At 31.9% G+C, this 19,704-nt stretch overlaps 2 protein-coding genes across 3 annotated transcripts in view; one reads left to right on the forward strand and one right to left on the reverse strand.

The window, feature by feature from the left end:
- The window catches only part of LOC105343828 (acetylcholine receptor subunit beta-type lev-1), a 31,258-nt gene extending 19,101 nt beyond the window's left edge, over positions 1 to 12,157 (forward strand). Inside the window, exons 2-3 of the mRNA XM_011451324.4 lie at positions 10,046 to 11,016; positions 12,141 to 12,157. Of these exons, the coding sequence (XP_011449626.4) occupies positions 10,046 to 11,016; positions 12,141 to 12,157 (988 nt within the window). The remainder of the gene's footprint in view (positions 1 to 10,045; positions 11,017 to 12,140) is intronic.
- A 3,172-nt stretch (positions 12,158 to 15,329) lies between these two features.
- On the reverse strand, positions 15,330 to 19,362 carry LOC105343829 (caspase-14). 2 transcript variants are annotated; one of them, XM_011451325.3, is made up of 7 exons: positions 18,906 to 19,358; positions 18,542 to 18,634; positions 18,372 to 18,458; positions 17,784 to 17,977; positions 16,773 to 16,860; positions 16,515 to 16,676; positions 15,330 to 15,698 (listed from the first exon to the last, which is right to left on the reverse strand). In XM_011451325.3, the coding sequence occupies exons 1-7, from the start codon at positions 19,261 to 19,263 to the stop codon at positions 15,466 to 15,468; spliced, it is 1,215 nt and encodes a 404-aa protein (XP_011449627.3). In that variant the 5' UTR covers positions 19,264 to 19,358; the 3' UTR covers positions 15,330 to 15,465. The 2 variants fall into 2 exon arrangements, with proteins under 2 accessions (XP_011449627.3, XP_065933688.1); XM_066077616.1 differs by lacking the exon at positions 18,372 to 18,458 and having other exon boundaries at positions 18,906 to 19,362.
- Between the last annotated feature and the right edge of the window lie 342 nt (positions 19,363 to 19,704).

The raw sequence follows: 19,704 nt of genomic DNA on the forward strand, positions 1-19,704 counted from the left end.
GCACAATTGGTACCCATCAGAATTTCAACAGATTGTTGGAAGACTTGATTTCCAAACACTACATATATGTTGTCTATCAGAGAAAATAAAAAGGAAGAAAACCAAATCGCATGTTTGTATAAGAAACATATCAGAAAAATTTCATTTTTTCATTAATGAATAGCAATCAAGATACCTATCTTTTTTAACTAAAAATGGTTATTAATTTTACAAAATTTCTACCTGTTTTCAAGACAACCCACCAACTACGCGTTAAATATAATTACAGTCGGTCTCAAAACAATAAGATTATTGTGGAAATCCTTATAATAAGAAAAGATATTTACCAAACAGTGCCGCTCTATTCATAGTGATTTTGTGGCTGCTTCTGCTACAAAATAGACAACCACAGCTAAAATACGCTCATATGAATATCAATATTTGAGTTTGGTATTTCATCATGACCAGAAGAAGACTGTGTTGTGCTGTTATAGGTCTTTTGAAAATTTAAAATGAACGGCAGTGTTAAGCTTCGTTTAGTGTAAATGACTATTTATAATCTGATAGCACGGGGACATAAGGTAAACTTTCGTTTGCATCTGATCACAATGCAGTGTATATGTTGAACTTTTATTTCTTTAACATTGGCTACGTTTGTCCACGACGTCAATTGACTATAACTTTACTTTCAATGATAGTTAGGGAAATACCATATAGCTATTCATTTTCTAAAAATAATTTGAAATATTTTTCTTTGCATTGCAAAACATTTTACTCATCCAGTTGGCATATTAGGATAAATGCAACAAATGCTTTATCTGAAAATCTCTAGAATCACTGCGCATGCAAAATCATCCGGATATATAATGCCTGAGATTCCTAATTAAACGAGAGGAATTTTAAATATCCGCAAAAGATCACGAGAAGCATATCAAGCGAATTTTAAAATATCCCCTTTATATTTTAAACAGATGAAACTAAATACTAAACTATGACGAAAATTAAGTATCTTAAAAGGTGTTGGTGTTTATCGAAGTGAAAGACTTAAATGGAATTCAACCTTGTTTTTCGCAGTAGAAAATGAGATCACTCAATGTCAAGGGAACAGTATGTGTTTATGCAATTTATGTAAATTTCTTCGCACTGGGATTTGATTTATTTCTCGGTTAATGTTTCCTACCCATACCAATGACACATTCATTGTAAATAAATATAGCATTTGCTTAAAGATACCGGTAGTTCTGCTTATATTAACGTTTCTGTCTCGTCTTCAGGAGGTATGTGTCGTTTCCATGTTGTGACGTCTGTTTATCGATAAAAAACAATAATATCAAGTGTAATTTAATAAACAGTTTCTTTCCCGAAATAGAACGATAGACCAATAACAGTTTAGTGTAGCGGGTAGAAGGCTTGCTTTGAGTCTGTAAACCATGAGTTTGAATCCTGTAGGGGTTTTTACAACTTGTACTTTACCAAAAAAAAAGTTAAAACGCATTTTTTGGTAAATATTTTAATAGATTTGAAACTCTAAACCAGTGAAAGTATGTCAATTAATATAATATACATTAATTACATTTATATTGACAGATGCCCCATACCACCATAAAAATTTAAATATTTTTTTCGCTTATCTCATAGACCATAATATTTACTAATAAAAACGGAACTATTATACAAGTTGTCATATGAAATCAACTTACACCTCATGTTGTTTTTGTCACAACATAAATTAAAAAATTTCCAATTCAAAAGTGAACAATTTTTTTTACATCATGTTAATAAAACAAATTACACATTGGCCGTTGTCAGTTGGATAAAAAAATTCCAAGCTTCATAAAAAAAACTTTACGTTTTATAAGAATTTCAATCGTCGGTGATGAAGGCATCGAGATGCCACGTTAACCAAACTTGGCAATAATGTACTGTGGTTTCATTGATATTCGAGGGTATCATTTTTAGTTGATTCAATGAAAATTACAGTATTAAGGATACGTAAATTGGTGGCCAATCATCCTCTTAAATGAAAATTTGATTTCATGGATCAATTTAAGAATGAAATCAATGAATATTGGTATTTAACAAATATTATTGAAACGACAGTGCATATTTTTGTAGCTTGTGATTTGTCAAACACAATATTTTAATCCATGCAAAATTAATATAGGACGTCTTACTTTGTTTTTAAGGGGTGTTATCTTAATATTTGTCTTTGATATATTCTATAAGATTTAAATTTTAGGTTTAAATTCTACACATGGTAATCCTACATACAACTATAGCAGCCTTTCAAAGCAGGAAATACTTCAAAATCATAAATCTGTAATGTATATCTTTTAATATCCCCAATACACAAAATGAATTTTATTTACCTTATTTGTACTTGATTCCAAAGCTACACATAAGCTTCACATAAGACTATCAACAGTCTCGCTTAACGTCATCTTCTTGTAAGTTCTATGGTCTATACAACGACCTTGTCAGCAAATAAAATCTTCCACTGGGTCGCATGCTGACTGACGTTTTTTATACTAATTGTTAGACCATAATTAACGGACGTTTCCTATTTTTCCCGATTACGACAAAGAGCACACGGTGGGTGTGACCGGTCAGTAGAGGATGCTCACTCCTCCTAGGCACCTGATCCTACCTCTATCTATTTGGAGGTCAGTGTTGCTTTGCTTTGAATTTGTATTTCGTTTTATGGATTTAAGAGATGGTTCACGGTTTGTTATTGTCATTTTTTAATCCACCTTTCTTCATTAAGTTAAAACATTGTTTAAAAACCTATCTGAGATTATATTGTTCGACAAATACAATTATATTAGAGGTATATCCAAGAAAGTATTATAACACTATTTTTAAGTAATTTTTAAGCCTCAAACTAAATACATTTGAATTGTTGATTTTACTTAGGTTGCATATATATCAGTTATGATTGTGACGATGAATGACTACTCTAGACAAAGCTTTCCTATCAAACTTTTCGTTACTACACATCCTTTTTAAACTTAATAGTTTCTTTTTAGATCTATTTTATTATTGATTTAGAAATGTTTATGATAAAAGATATATTTTTGTAACACACAAGAATAATTAAAGAAAAGGAAATAATAGGAAAATCATAATTAAATATTTTAATTTGATTTAATTATTCAATGAATAACTTAATGACAATTAGCTATGTTTATTGCTTTGTAGTCGTATTTATATTGACAGTCATGTAAAAAACATTTTACCTTTTAACAATCATTTGTTTTGTCCATCTTTGGTTTGTTGCAGATTTAGCCTAGAGCGATTATCAAAAACTCAGAAATTTAATTTTTTTGGTGTTCAACAAATACTTAAAAGTATGGTACCTACATTTAATATGAAATTGAAGAGAACTAAGCGCATAAAAATATCGAAATAAAATTGACACAGCTTTGGAAAACCAAACAGTCAAGGCATGGAACTATTTAGACCTCTTAATGGTGGCAAGGTGTTCTTTGATGCAGACTGAGAGACAAAGATTAGTCATGTGTATCATGTTTATGCAATTCTTTTTGTAGTTTTACCCATCACACAGCCCAGTTATTTTATGACAATATCAAATTGCGCCATAAAATAGGATAATGAATACATGAATAAAACGGCGTAAAACAGCAGTGATTTAATGGGTACGTCTTTGGTTATATTCTTCGTCATAATATTTATATCGGAGTCTTCAAAAGAAACATGCCCTGTTAGAAAAATTACACATTATACATTTTGAAGGAACACCACATTACATATGGTCCGGCGATGGAGATGTGTTTATTATTTTTATGTGTGATTTTTGGAGTGGAAGGATACACAATCACAAACCAGATCCAACTTCACGAGGATATATTTAATAGAAAATATGACACGGTTTTTCGGCCAGGGGAGAATCGAGCAATACCCACAGAAATTAGCATATTTTTCTACATGAAGAGTCTCAAGGAGTTTATAGAAAGTGATGGCAAAATTGGTATAGTAGGTACTCTTGGTTTAGAGTGGGTAGATTATCGACTCGTTTGGGAGCCAACTAACTATGGTGGTGACCTTAATCGAACTACTGTTTTTGTTTACGACATTTGGACGCCGTATATAGTTCTTATGAATCCATATGATAAAATAAAACCGGTTCTGTTGCAAGAACTGTCTTGCAAAGTCTGGGAAACTGGATACATTCAATGCCTACCGCCAAATATTTTCGACGCTTCGTGCGATGCCGACGTCACATTTTATCCCTTTGATTCTCAGACTTGTACGTTGCAGTTATATGCTCCAGGATTTTTTTCTTCAGAGATAAAATTCCGGCCTGTATTATCGAACTTTAATATGGATGCGTATGAGGAGAATGGACTGTGGTCTGTTGAGAGTACTCGTGTTCATGTAAAAACTCAACACGTTGAGAATATAAACTTTGAAATTCTGCAATTGGAAATAAAAATACGAAGAAGAAGCACATACTACATAGTCCTTCTTTTGCCAATCTTTTTGATTAACTTCATGCATATTTTAGTTTTTGCGTTGCCAAGTGATTCAGGGGAGAGAGTAGGATTTTCGATCACTGTTCTTTTAACCGAGGTTCTATTTCTTACTATGATTCAGGAAAAACTACCGGAAGCTTCAGAGCCAGGTCTATCATACTTGATCTATAAATTGTTGGTAGACTTGCTGCTTAGCTATTTAATAATGCTAGTAGTGGTGGTGTCAAGCATTTTGTATAACAAAGCAGACGCCGAAGAACCTGAAGAATGTATGAAAACGGAGAGTAAATTCATAAAGTTGTTATGCAAAAGAAAACAAGAAAAAGGAGACAAACATTTCTGGAAAGATGCTGGTAAAGCTATTGACAAATTTTGTTTGATTTCATTTTTAATTCTGTTGGCATTAAACAATATCATTTATTTTGTAGCAGTGTTGGCTGAAGTTCGATTTTAAATCCAAAATAATAGTTTACTCATCAAATGTTTCTATTTGAGAGATCAGGCCCTGGGGCTATAAAACTTTAGACGAGCTCACTTTTGATTTCAGTTTCACTTTAACAAAAGAAATCTATAGCAGAAAATTGAGTAGGTGATCAAGCGTGAGCTTGTCTAAGTTTTATGGACTCGGGGCCTGATCATTTAGTACATTTTAACATATATTTTGTACTATCTTATCAAATTAGTTTAATACTCATGTTTTCAAAGATATTGCTTATAAAGTTTTGACACTTTTGATGTAAAAAACAATGAACTTGTTATCTTAAGCTTGTTTTCAAAAGATAGGAAATGTATGGAACATTTTTTAAATTGCTGTAGAGCTTGTTTTCACAATTATACAACTATACATTAGGATGCAATTGAGGCCAGTATTCTTGCATAAAGAAAAATTCTGAAGATATACTGGTATATAAAAGAAATCAGAATCATGTAATATTTTAATGTATTTTTGCATTTTATCTGATTTTTTCTTCACTGTATAAAATGTAAATTGCATTTTTCACGCAATCCGATTACTTTGTTGATACCAATATATAAATAAAATTGTATATATCATTTTCTTCTTCGGCTTCAGCATACATTCAACGAATTATTGTATCAACTTTCTTCGTCGTAGTTTTTCATATCTTATGCATTTCATAAAATATGAGCTTCTCGGGTGCTTGGTTTCAAGTTTATGATTTTACCAAAATACAAAAACCACTTGTATCTTGTGAATTTTAAATCAAGTCAGTACATATGTTTTTCTGCTCTACAGCGCATTTCTGATATGACATGTATTGTATGAATTTACGCAAAAAAATATGATATAAAGAAGTCCTTTAATAACTAACCGAAAATTGATTCCGAGTGAATCATCTTCATGAACAAGAGCTTAAGATCAAGATTTTGACAGATGTCATTCATTTACAGGTAAAGTTAATTTTTGAAGTTTTTTAAATTTGGTCATAATATTGCAGTATAAATCCTTCAGTGTCTCAAAGCCTGACGTGATGATGCAATTAAGTAAGAAGATAAAATAAGACCGGCTGCTTAAATTATATATATAACGATTCCTATTACAGTAGCATTAGCAAAATTTAAATGCACACGAAATAAGTGAGCCAATCGACGAGTCGCTGTGACTTAATACTCTAACCAAAAAAATTGGTAGTAATAATATATTATAAGAAGCGCTAACAAAAATGTAATGGGTTTTTTTTTCAGACAAATGAAAGAAATACAACATTGAAAATAACAAAATATCAAAATGATCCATTGTTTGATTCAGATGTTATTTCAACGAATTAACTGTAAAACAATGTGTTCTAATGACGCAACAAATAACAAAAACAAGTAACTGTATCGAGGTGTTCCTTCAAAGAGAGCATACATGTCTAGTACTTGAAAGTAAAAACACCACTGAAGACCGAACGAGAAAGAATGCAAAATAGCGAACAAATTGTGTAGACCAGCATAATTATGTTAGATAAAAACATAAGACCAAATATCAGAATAATCCGGTTAATGTCGTTATGTTACAAAAACAACAAAGGCCAATAGTCACATCGCTAACCTGATCAATAGTTTTCGTATCATTCTATTTAAATGTTTAAATATTAATTTCATTGTGAAACGCTTACATATTTTAACATTTGGCAATTCATTAAAAATATTTTTAAAAACCCTTACTTTTTGGACACCATATACTTAGATCTAAGATCCCAACCTTATTATCCTAGAATAGCCCCCAACATATTAAAGATAGCAAAATTTTAAATAATTATGAAGGGAAAAGAAAAATTGTGCTTATAAAGTGAATTAACTGAACGTAACATAGTAATTCTCTCTCTGAACTTTTATGTTGAACTTAAAACCCATTTCAGGGCCCTTATTTAAAATCTACACTATCTTAAAACGCTTGCAAAGTAATTTTACAAATAGTAGCATAATAGTTCATGAGAGGATAGTTTTAAACACATTTTCCCAATAAATGTTTATGTCAAACTTTAAGCCCCTCTTCCGCCCCAATATATACCTTTAGTTTTACTGTTATATATCTCTTTTAATTCTTTTATTCCTGGTATTTATTGAACTTTTCGGGAGTTGTTTGTAAGGGAATTAACTGTTAAATCAGTAATAAAATTTTAATTAAAGTATCAAAATTACACACAAGTTCTCTCTCTCTCTCTCTCTCTCTCTCTCTCTCTCTCTCTCTCTCTCTCTCTCAGAAAATCACTTCATGTTATGTACTAGTCTAGTATGTACACCATGTTTATACATTTCATAAAAATAATCAAAATAGTATTACCACGCATCGTGTGACCGTTTATATTTTACGAGTTTTAAAAAATCCACTATGAAGGTTTTGTCGACAACCCAAAGAATGATGAAAGACTAAGAAAAAGAAATACATATAACAATTTTTGTACCCGTTTTTATGATTTGGCATCGGAAGCAAATTGAAAGTGGTGGGCTTGACTAATCGTCAGAAATCTTGACAAGAATTCCCAAAATCAAGATCCTAACCCTTTGGGGGGGGGGGGGGGGGGGAGAGTATACATAATACTCAATCTTACCTCTTACCTGCCAATTTTTTCCTCGAAACACGAAATTTCCAATCGGAGGGGGGGGGGGGGTTACTATACCTATGACTCCAATTTTTAATATCACTATTAATATTTTAATTCTTAACAATTTTACTTGCTGTGAAAAAAAAGTGTGTGTGGGGGGGGGGGCTGAATCTTCCATGATGCTATACTCCTAATGGTTACGTCTAACTTTCCAAGAAAAGTTCAGGGTTTACTTTTTGTGGCAGACTGTTTTCAAAAGGAAACTGAACATTTTTCTTATCTTAATATTTTTAGAATGTTGTAACTTTAGCGTCTTATTTTTTAGTGCAGACCAAACTTAGATTATTTGTTCAGAAATAAATTTATAAAACAATTTTCAGATATGTAACAAGTAACATGTATACTACCATGTACTAAGAAAGTAATGTGCTTGTATTTTTTATATATGTGTGTGTGTTTATATTTAGATGCTAATTTTATCATTATAATATGTATGATTGTAAAAATGTTTTATTGCAGGACCACGATGAAAACTAGCTACAGTTATTATAATTATTTTTATTATTATTATTATTGTTTTTTTTTTATTTATTTTTTATAGATATATCTTGCGACATTTATTAGCATATTTAGCCTATATTTCTTTGAAGTAAAAAAAATATCACCGGTTTTGCCTAATTTTACAAGATACAAGATAGACCCACACTTGAGAATTTATTTTCTGATCATATAAGATTTCTGACCCGTCTGATATAATTTGAGTAAAATTTTGAAACTATTGAATAATTTTGTAGCACATTGAACCTGTCTTGTCTGTAAACAACATTTTATTAAGAGTAAGTTTGTACTTGATATCAAGGTTCAATCCATTAAAAAAAGTAGAGGGAAAAAGCCATTTGTTTATAAATTGCACTTTCAATATGCAGAAAGGCCATGATAAGTGTACAGTAGCGTTATGACGCATATAGACTTCAATTTTTTTTATTCGAATTTCGGTTAAGGTGCCTCACTACATCTTGAAATAGTTTCTCAAATCAGCAGTAAATTACTTGATTATGATAGATAATGATGGATAAGAAGTTTATGTGTCAAATAGGCGAAAAAATATGCAATTTTAGATTTAAAAAATCCATTTTAGCAAACTTAAAAAAGCCCCAGGCGGATTCGAACTCATTTTTTTTTTGTATTCGAACTCATGACATGCGGTCCACAAGCCTGATACTTTAACCACTGAGCTATTGCGATATACATCTGATTCGATTGATACAAACAATTTAACAAAACATTTAAATCGCCATCTTGTGACGTAGTGTCTTAAGAAGTATAAGTCTCGGTGTAGTGAAGTACCTTAAGCTGTGTGTGTAGATTAAAATAGCACTTTAGAAAAAGATACTTTGACTTTCGATCACAAGATTTAACCTCCTTAAGAGCATATCCTATTTTCACTACTTTGTAATTTTTTCCCTTTTAAAAAAGGTTTCTTCCCTTATTTTTATAATGCAGAATTCCCTTTCAATGCTCTGTACAATTTTTTTAAAAATCTGGCCCAGTTCTTCTAGAAAAGAAGTAAAAAATGTAAAAGTTTTCAGACGGACGGACAATAGACGGACAGACAGAAAGACGGACGGACGACGGGCCACATGTCATCAGAAAATCTCAGTTAAACTTTCGCTTCAGATGATAGGGAAATAAGAAAAAGAACAAAAGAGTTACTTTTTGTTTTGCTTGAATCATCAGTAACAAAAATAAAGGAGTTATTTAAGGAATAAGGAATCATTCTTTGAGTATTATGAGATAATAATTTCGGTCGGAGCGTGATCAAATCAAAATTATCACCTCATAATATTCAAAGAATGATTCCTTATTACTTATATTTATAGAACTTTAAGCCATCGTATGATTAAATATCTAAATATAAATAAGCAAACCCCACTGGTGCCTCACTTTGGCGTCATTTGAAGTTATCGGTTATATAGTATAAAATCGATACGTAGTGTTATCACAGGAAAAGACACTTGAAAATGTAAATATATGAAAATATACTGTACACTCAGCGCGCTGTTTTTAGGCATAATGAATGAATGGTTTTGAATAATGATAATATTACTACTCTGCATTGCCTATCGTTGAAAAAAAATCGTGCCTTTTCTCCTACAAAACCTGTTGATTTTCATTCACGCGAGATGGTTCTAAAACAAATACTAAAGCTAGTCGATTGACAGAGCTCATGCACGCAAAACATATCTCTTGAACAATAAATCAATAAAATTCATCAAGAATTGGTTTGGCAATTGTTTGGTCTTGTACATGTATTGAATCATTTTAAAGGGTTAAATGACACCGTGAAATATTGTTCTTTCGTAATGTTTTATCTCATTAATCTCGAGTTTACGACTAAACTGTTATTTAAAACGGTTTGAGTTTCGAACTTATGCGGTCATTGCTGAACATCAAAGACATAATGAGGCATCTGCTGAAAGTAATACTTTTTGTCGCTTTGTTTGCCTTGTGTCATTCTTACAGCTTCAATGACGAAGAAAGCCTCCATAACGTTACATTTCCAGCTACCTACGATCGTAATTTACGACCAGGAGAAAATAGATCCATCCCACTTCAGGTTAATGTTACGTTCTACTTCAAGAGCATTAAGGATTTTGACGAGTCCGTCAGTAAATTTTCCATAACTGGGGCTCTTGGAATAAGCTGGTTTGACCATCGCTTAACCTGGGACCCCGCCATGTACGGGGGAGACTTGTGGGAAACTGTTATTCCTCAGAGAAAAGTGTGGATTCCGTTTCTGGTAAACATGCTTATGTACGATGCAATATCAGAAATTGGACACATTGACATGAATTTAAGGCTGGCGAGTAACGGGTTAATTTCTTGGGTTGTTCCAAACTTATTTGAGAGCACATGCGACCCCGATCTTTCATACTATCCCTTTGATACGCAAACTTGCATTTTGCGCTTCTATATCCCTGGATTCCTACAGACGGAAATAAACCTAATGGCCCCCCGGGGAACAATGGACATGGCAGAGTACAGCAAAAATAGTCTATGGGACGTAACAGAAACAAAGATATATACTACCACCAATAATCTAAAATTTCAGGAGGCAGTGATGTCCGTCACAATGAAGAGACGACCTGTGTATTATATATCTAGCCTTTTATTGCCAGTTGCTTTTCTGTCATTTCTACAGTTGATGGCATTTTTGATGCCACCGGAATGTGGAGAGCGAGTGGGATTCGGAACAACAGTACTTCTGGCCGTGGCCGTATATCTTACTCTCATACAAGACAAGCTTCCTGAAGGATCGGAGCCAAGTGTAGCGTATCTCAGTTACAAACTTCTAGGAGACTTCATGGTGGGAGTAGTGATGACTGTGGGGATTATTGTTGCTCTCCGATTTTATAACAGGGAGGACACCATAGAAATTCCAAACTATCTTAAAACTTTTCATAAAATTGTTCTTGGGCCACGCATGTGTGGATGTAAGAAAAAACATAAAGTGGAAGATAATGATACAAAAATACCCCAAGTTGTTAATGATTCCAAGCATGATGCATTCTCCGCGAATTTGACCTGGCGTGATATTGGCTTGGCTACAGATCGCTTTTGCTTGATTATGTTTGGATTTGTGTTACTGAATTGCAACGTTGTGTATATCATTGTCATAGCTTCCTTTTATTAAATGTCTTTAAAATAGTTGTACTGCAATTAACATTTACATTATTATCGCCAAACTCATATCAATTAATTGTTATGGGAATTATTTGCTCGTCATATATTTTCTGGTTTAAATCGGGATTTGTTTGAAATTCATTACTTTGCTATCTTTAAATCAAGAATTCTTAAAGAGTATTTAAACTATTGAAGTCTTGTTTTTTGTTGTTGTTTTTTTAAATGAAAACGCAAAACTAAAGCAAATGTTTTGTTTGGTTATCGTTACCCCAAGAAAGTATATGAAGTTAAATTGATTAAACAAGGATAATCAGGATTTTTTGTTAAATTGGTCAGTAATTACGCACGATTTGAATATTGCTGAATGAAAAATGTTTATAGGTATTGATAATTTCAAACATTTTTTAACAACAAATTGTAAATTGATATAATGAATAATAGAAGATTTTCTTCCAACAATTTCAATTCTGTTTTTAAAAAAACCATGGCTTTGCAGATATTAATCAATAAAAGACTGTTTTCAAAGGTGTAACTTTATTCGTTTTTTTGCTAGGGTCAATTGAAATAATTCCAAAAACAAATAAATGTTATTATCAAAAATACATGCTGTGTGCATTCTCTTTATATTTCAAGTGTGTTTATATTCACAAGGACAACAACATTTTATCTATAAATTGTTGTCATAAAAAATATTTTTTTCACGATCTAAAGTATGTTAATTATCTACAATTAACTTCATACACCTGACTACGATCCTCCTAGATTAACTTCTGCTTCCGTAATTAAATTTTCAAAAAAAAAAAATAATAAATAGTGGTACATCGATTGTTTTGTTTTACACACAATGAATCTCAAATGATAAGCAATTAGTCTCATTAGGAAAATAACACCTATTATCTTTAGTAATTAGTGCATTTATTGATTGTTTCAACAGTCTGTGCAGCTTCATAATCGATAAAACAAACTTTAATTGAGAAAAAAGGATGAAAGCCGATCGATTAAATATAAACTTCGACCTTTTCTATTGATTACGGTAATATTTAATACACACATGAATCTAATATAATTTTGCTCTAAAGATTTTTTTTACTTCAAGTTGAGAACAAATATTCCTAGTAATTGTTATTTGAGAGATAAACGTTTTAAATGCATTCGCAATGTTGATTTAAAATAACTGAACCTTTCGGCCTACTTCTTTAATGATTTTTAACTGTTAAAGGTTGTCTTCATATTATCATCTTGTTTATACAAGACAATCTCAAAAATTGAACAGTCAATAAAAAAAAAATTTAATCATTGTAATGATAGATAATCACCTTGTTTTGCGAACGCAAGCTATTCTATAAAATAAATCTTTGATGCTTCCATTGCCCCTATGTTATCGTTGTAAATAAATCAGTAAAACCGTTATGCATTGCAGTTGCCTCAAAAAATATATTTCAATTATCCCTTACAGAATAACTGCACATCGGGAAAAAATAAAACTACAGCATTTTATGCATTAAAGCCAAAGACAGGGTACCACTGTTGTACATAATATAAATTGGAGTATTTTAGCGATCATTCAATAATCCATCTGAAAAGCTACTATATATAGCCAAATGCATTATGACAATAACTCTCACCGATTCGGAAACTGCGAAGTTTTGGGAAAATTTCACAGGTGCCTCCTCCGCCGTAAACATCGCAACTTCGGGGATAACTTCAACATTAGCTTATCAAAGGGAGGGCGGGGGGTCCTTCGACAGACTACCTGTATGTCGTATTTTTTTCGTGTTCGGTGGAATAGAGTTCAATCCTGTCACTTTGACCATTTTGACAGTAATGAAAATTCAGGCTAGTTTGTCATGTGACAAACTTTTGCACAATTTCTGAAAATGATGCAAAGTTGGTAACGTCGACTTTGGGTCTTTCAATGGAATATTTTTTTTCGCGTAAGACAAATGTCTGGCGATGTCAAGTTAAAATACAAAGGCGCCAAATGAACCATTTAATAGCTAAATCATAAGTAAAAACAGATATTCCATACATAGTTTGTATTGTAGTGTTGTGTAAATTATACCAAGGTTTGGGATCACAATCCTGGGTTAAACCCTTGGGTCGTGAACCAAACCATGGTATAATTTGCATAACACCACAATACAGTGGTATTATTTACATAACACCACAATACAGGGTGTTATTTAAAACTAGTAGTATAATTTGAGCTAAATTTTGTGTATACTGAATTTTTTAAAGTTTTATGTTAAACATGCACAAGTGTATATTTATGCTAATTATCATAACTGTTATCAAAGTGACTTTTATTTAAGCACATTAAAACTTCCAAAACAATCATATCAGAATCCTTTTTTTTTCAAAAAAAAAAAAGAATACACCATGGCCTAAAATTTTATTGGCGTAGCAGTTTTAGAATTCTGGGTTTAATCTGTCTATTCTTAGTATTCCATAACTGAACTAAAACATGAATGAATATCGCATATCATTTTCAATAACGTGATATATAGTATTGTAATACAAAATTGTTTACCATCAAAATGAAAACATCACGTAAGTTAAATGTTCGTTGCAAACCACGGTCATGTTAACAAGTATGATCCTTTCTGCTAGGTGTAGAACTAGATACAACAATGCCAGAAAAGTGCAAGCAGGGATTCATAGATACAACTTTTGGTTTTCTGATCACGTTTTAACAAGTTGTTTAATTATTGTATAGAATTTTTACACAGGTTAAAAATGATATCACCTACAATGTGTGAAAACTTCATACATTAATACTGGTATTAAAGTTCATTGAAAAGCGTTTGGTATGAGGGAGCTTAACACACTCCGGACCGTGGTTTGAGGCGATACTATCCGGACCGTGGTTTGAGGCGATACTATCCAGGCCGTGGTTTGAGGCGATACTATCCGGACCGTGGTTTGAGACGATACTATCTGGACCGTGGTTTGAGGCGATACTATCCGGACCGTGGTTTGAGGCGATACTATTCGGACCGTGGTTTGAGGCGATACTATCCGGTAAACACTCCGGACCGTGGTTTGAGGCGATACTATCCGGGCTGTGGTTTGAGGCGATACTATCCGGGCCGTGGTTTGAGGCGATACTATCCGGACCGTGGTTTGAGGCGATACTATCCGGAAAACAAGTTCTTGTTTTGTCTTATTAAGGCATCTTGTATATAGGTTTCTATTTTATATGTCAACAGGTATCTCATTTAACTTATTTAAGGAGAAAAAAACAAAATCTGATCATCCTAGAAATAATTAAAGATTGTCATTTCAATTGTAATTTACGTATGTACGTATATGCACTAAATATAACCATGTTTTGATGTTGCTCGACAATCTCGCAGATATTACATTACCTTAATGTTTCTTCACAGGAACTTCCGCTGAATGTCTTATTTCAGCATTACTACATTTTGAGAACTATCTCTGCATCCGGCTTTTAAAGTATGGTCATAAGTTTTATTAGATGAAACACCAAAATCTTTTTTATTTATCTATGCATCATTTCCATTACCATTTATCAAATACTAATAAGTGTCATTTTTGATTTTAAAAGAAACACATTCATTTAACTAAACATTATGGAGAAAATTTCTCTTAAGGTACCTCACTACACCTACACTTCTACTTTTTAAGACACTACGTCACAAGATGGCGATTTAAATGTTTTGTTAAACTGTTTATATCGTTCGATTGGGTTGTATATAGTCGTAGCACCATGGTTAGAGTATTGGGTTTCTGAACCGCAGATCATGAGTTCGAATCCGCCTGGAGCTTTTGTTCATGTTAACTGAATTCAATTTGTTAATAATGTAAATTTCATCCAAAATTGCACATTTTTCTGCCTATTAGACTTAAATACTTCTTATCCTCTATGATATCTATCATAGTCAAGTAATGCTCTGCTGATTTGAGAAAATATTTCATGGTGTAATGAGCCTCCTTTAGACTTAATTATTAATAATGACAGGATACCAAAACATCAATTTAGTTCCACAGAGCAGATTTTCTATTGCAAAGAATACCATGCTTATATGTTTTGACAGGTAACATTTTCATGTAAACTCGTGATGATTTTTTTTGATAGATGTATCGATCGCACAAACTAGAATTTGTTTCTATTAGTTTTATTTTAACACATTTATACATCAACACTTTTGAAAACATCTTCGAAAATAAAACATTCGCGTGAGTTATGAAATGCACAGTATAAGTAGAATTTTTGTTTACTGTAAATGATCACTCTTTTATTCTGCTAGTTGTTGGGGAGCTAAAAAGAATCTTTTGGTGAGAGTGGACCATGTACATGGCATTTGTTTAAATCCTTCATTTGTCTGCCACTCGTCATCATAAGCCAGCCTCTCTTTCACATCTATCAGCATATCCTCAACATGTTCTTCTTCATAATGTTCTTTAAAAATCTTCAAAAGGTTGCAGAAAAACCAAGATCCAACATTAGGTCTTCTGTATGCGTAGTACCCTAGAAACGTTTAAAACATGTTTATTAAACATTAGTTTCATAAATATGAAAGCTTGCAATATATGCTATACAATATATGTCCTGTTTAAAAAAGTTCACATTAAGGAACGGGTAATACAGTCATTTAATAAAATAGATACTAGTAAATAATATATGAATTAATGAATTTTGAGCCATTTACATAACGACCCTTGCCATATCATTTTATTACCGCATGTCCTTAATTAACCAATGAAATAATTCTTATTAGTTTGTTTGACTCTCGTCGTAGTTCAGTGGACAAAGCACCAAACAACAACAGATGCATTTACAATAGCAATACTTTTATAGTTATTTATGGTATAGTTACAGCATATTTAATACACTTCAAACAGATGTATATTAAAATATTAGAAAGGAAAGGATTTGTAAAATTTCAAATTAAGGATTACAGATTATAGGACGGAACCCTTAAATTACATGAATGGTGTATATTTTTCATGTCTTTACATAAAAGCTGATAAATACAACTCCGGACTAAATACTTACGTATTATACACCATTTACAATGCAAAACACAATTCACAAAGAGTTGACTTATTTCCCTTTTTTGCTTTCAGCATTATATTATGAATATGCTGATAAAAAAAATCATTTCTAGATTTTGAGATTCTGAGGGGTATTCATCAAGCAATAGTTAAAATGATTATATATTTGTACAAAACTATATTAAATTCATATATAAAGGGGTGGAGTATGACATATGTCAAAAATAAAGTCAATGATTAATTTTTATATTTTATATAAAGAATACATGTGAAGTCTCTAAAGCTGTACCTGGTGTTGTTGCATAAGCAAGTAAGAGATTTGCATCTGTGGGAATGGAAATTTTCCCTACCACTTGGTCGATCATTACTTCTTCCTTATCATCCGACAAATCGACCACGCCCTGAGGAGACGACCCACGACAGGCCTGTATAAAGAAACACTTAGGTTTACCTACAAATCAAACACAAAACCTTGTTGATTCAAATTCCAAGATATTTTTGAGTTTTCATTGCAAACAAAATTTTTTGAAAAGAGTTGAATACTTACCTGCAAAATACTTCAGTTTATCATTTTTGAAATAGGACACGATGTCAACGAGTGAAATAGTTTTGCCGTCGTTCGTACGAATGCCATCCTAAAACAATTATAATATACTCTTACTACATTGCTTACATGCAAGAATAAGATAAGGAAGTGCAATTGTTCAACATTACTAATGATCTCCTTCATAAGAGTGTTTGGTTTTTTAAGGGATATCCCCGTTTTTAAAAGTATATTTATGTAGAATATTGAATAACTCTCTATTTACATCTCTATTAAAGTATAAATTAAATTCCAATTAAAATCAGGAACATGGTAGCAATGTAAAACGTCAAACTGTGTACAATATATTGTTCCTAATGCTTGTATTTGTTGTATATCATTTAAAATTTAGAAATCAGTATAATAGAAATCGATAGGGAATAATGGTAAGAATAAGTGAGAATTTATCAGGCTGGTGGAATATTTTGTTGTATTATGGAGCAACTCTACCAAGAAACTCAAAATAAGTCGAAAAAAAATCAAAGCAGGATAAATTGCACTTGTCTATGAGATATGTTTAGAATGAAATTAATGCCCCATTGATACGAATGGCATAAAATCAAGCAATCAGAGAAAGTTCAATTTGAAATGTTGATTTGATGACCGCAATCAATGTCTGAGCACAGGGCTTATTCTAGAGTGCTTTTGTCAACTCTTCTTTGCCTATTAGTTGAATGCTTGAAATGGCAGATTGGCTATGTCCAATACTAATTATTTGTATTTGGTAATAAACTCTATTTCAATTAAAAGAACAATTAAAAAATACTAAAAACAATGAGATAATGTGTTCATCTAATTTTATTTATATTTAAAACTATATCATGAATGAATATAGATTTAAAACCAAAGGCAGTGATATAAGTACTGAAGTTTATATTGTTGTTTATCAGCATTTAAAGAGTTTACCTACATACATGGGTAATGATTAAGCAATTAAGTTTTGTTTATATTCTGTGGTTTTGGTTGTATACGTACCTCGTTTCCGTGACTCATAATGAATACTAAAAGACAGTAGTATTTTGCAGCTGTCCTTTTGTTGTTGAAAAGACAAGCTGTTTCTTTCAGGAAACACTCCACCTCTTCTTTGGATGGGTCGGTCTCAACATGGCATTCAAAGTTCAATGTCTTCTCAAAAAAATCATTGATGCCACAAAAATCAGCATTTGCGCCTTTAAAATAATCCTTAAAAAGTTTTCATACTGCATTTTCTTAATAACAAATATAGAACATCAAATGTGTATGTATATTTATTTAGGTAACGTTTTGTTTTATTTTTTTAAAAGATCCTCATGCTTGGTATAGCATAAGAGATATTTTTGTGAACTTAAATCGTTATTATTTATTTATTTATTTATTCATTCATTTTCCATTTTTGTTTCAAAGCTGGAAAAATGTATGTTTTCTTAATTACTTGTAAATTGAAATGTTGTTCCTTATCGTTACATTGCAAATTATAGTAATCATATATGTACACATTAATTAATTTGCATTTTTGATATGCATAGATATTAGATAATGAAGTTGGGCTTTCATGTTTTTATCAAAACCTCATCGGTTATGTACCAAGCCTTCCTTTTGTGAAATTCAAAATGAGAGCAAGTCCTTTTTGGTTGTTTGTTTTTGGATAAACTGATTTCTTTCTCTCTTTTTCTACAAATAAAGAGTTATATTTATAGATTTTTTGAGTTATCTGCACAAGAGACAATTTCATAGAAGACATGTGCTATACATACTTGTCGACGATTTGAGTATTTGAGTTTGACCGTCGGTGTTTTCATTGGAACGTTGTCCATCTTGGTCGCTTTCTAACCGTCGTTTTTTTGCTCCTAACAAAAATTAAGAATAATCTTAAAATATACATTGCATGTGTCCGATAAGTTAAAGTTAAAATAAACTCTCATACAAGAATTACTTTGCATTGATTAATTTTAAAATATATAATACTGTGATTCCTTCAGGTTTGCTTTATAACATTGAAAAAAAAAATGCGTGAAAAACATGAAGCTTAAATATAAAATCTAAAATACACATGTACATACACTATCTTAAATGGCTTTGAATTTTTCTTTACAAATCTATAAAATTATAAAACCTTACTTTCGCTTTCTTCGGAGGATACAGAGGGTTGAGGTTCATTCGCTTTATTAATAATTTCAATAATGGTTTCTCCTTTTTCTCTGATCAAATTGACCCAGTTTTTATCAATACAGTCAACCAGTTTGATCAACTCCCCGTAATTTCCCGGCTCTAAATGACCCCTTTTCTGTAATTTGTCCGTGGCGTCTATCAGGTTGTGGCACGCTTTGAGGTCAATCGGGGATAATTTCAGTTTTAGGCGATGTATAAGCTTCTCGAAGTCGTGTTCGTCAACCTTTGAGTTGATGTTGTCATGAAGGTCGGCAATTAGCTCATTGTGCAGTTCTCTCGCCTCTTGGGGAATCTTTTTGGTTGCCATTTCCGATCTTGAACAACGCGCATTTAATTTTTTAACTTCCTGTTTTTATTCTTATTTTAAATCTGGGTCGTATAGAGGCCGCCAAAGGGATTGTTGTATAATTACCTTGTAAGGCATAACGTTTAAAAGGTCGTTGTTGCAGAGTTGCTGACGATAGTATAAGTAATGACGTTGTCGTAGAAAGTTAGTTAAATTTTCATTTAAGATAAATTGAAGAAGTTTTTGTGTTGCTTTATATGTTGTTTAATGTTATTTGAGCAATGGTATTTTCCTTCTCCTGGTGTATTTCTGTCGGTACTTTACGTATATGGCACAGAAAAAAATGTTATTATTGTCAACTTAAAGCAATTATGAAGAATCTCACATCGTCAGCTTCCAACAGAGTGTCTATAACACATTTCATCCATGTATCCGAGAAATGTTTGTTTATATCATAAAGAT

This window comes from Magallana gigas, chromosome 2, assembly GCF_963853765.1.
Source record: "Magallana gigas chromosome 2, xbMagGiga1.1, whole genome shotgun sequence".
Classification (NCBI taxonomy): Eukaryota; Metazoa; Mollusca; class Bivalvia; order Ostreida; family Ostreidae; genus Magallana; species Magallana gigas.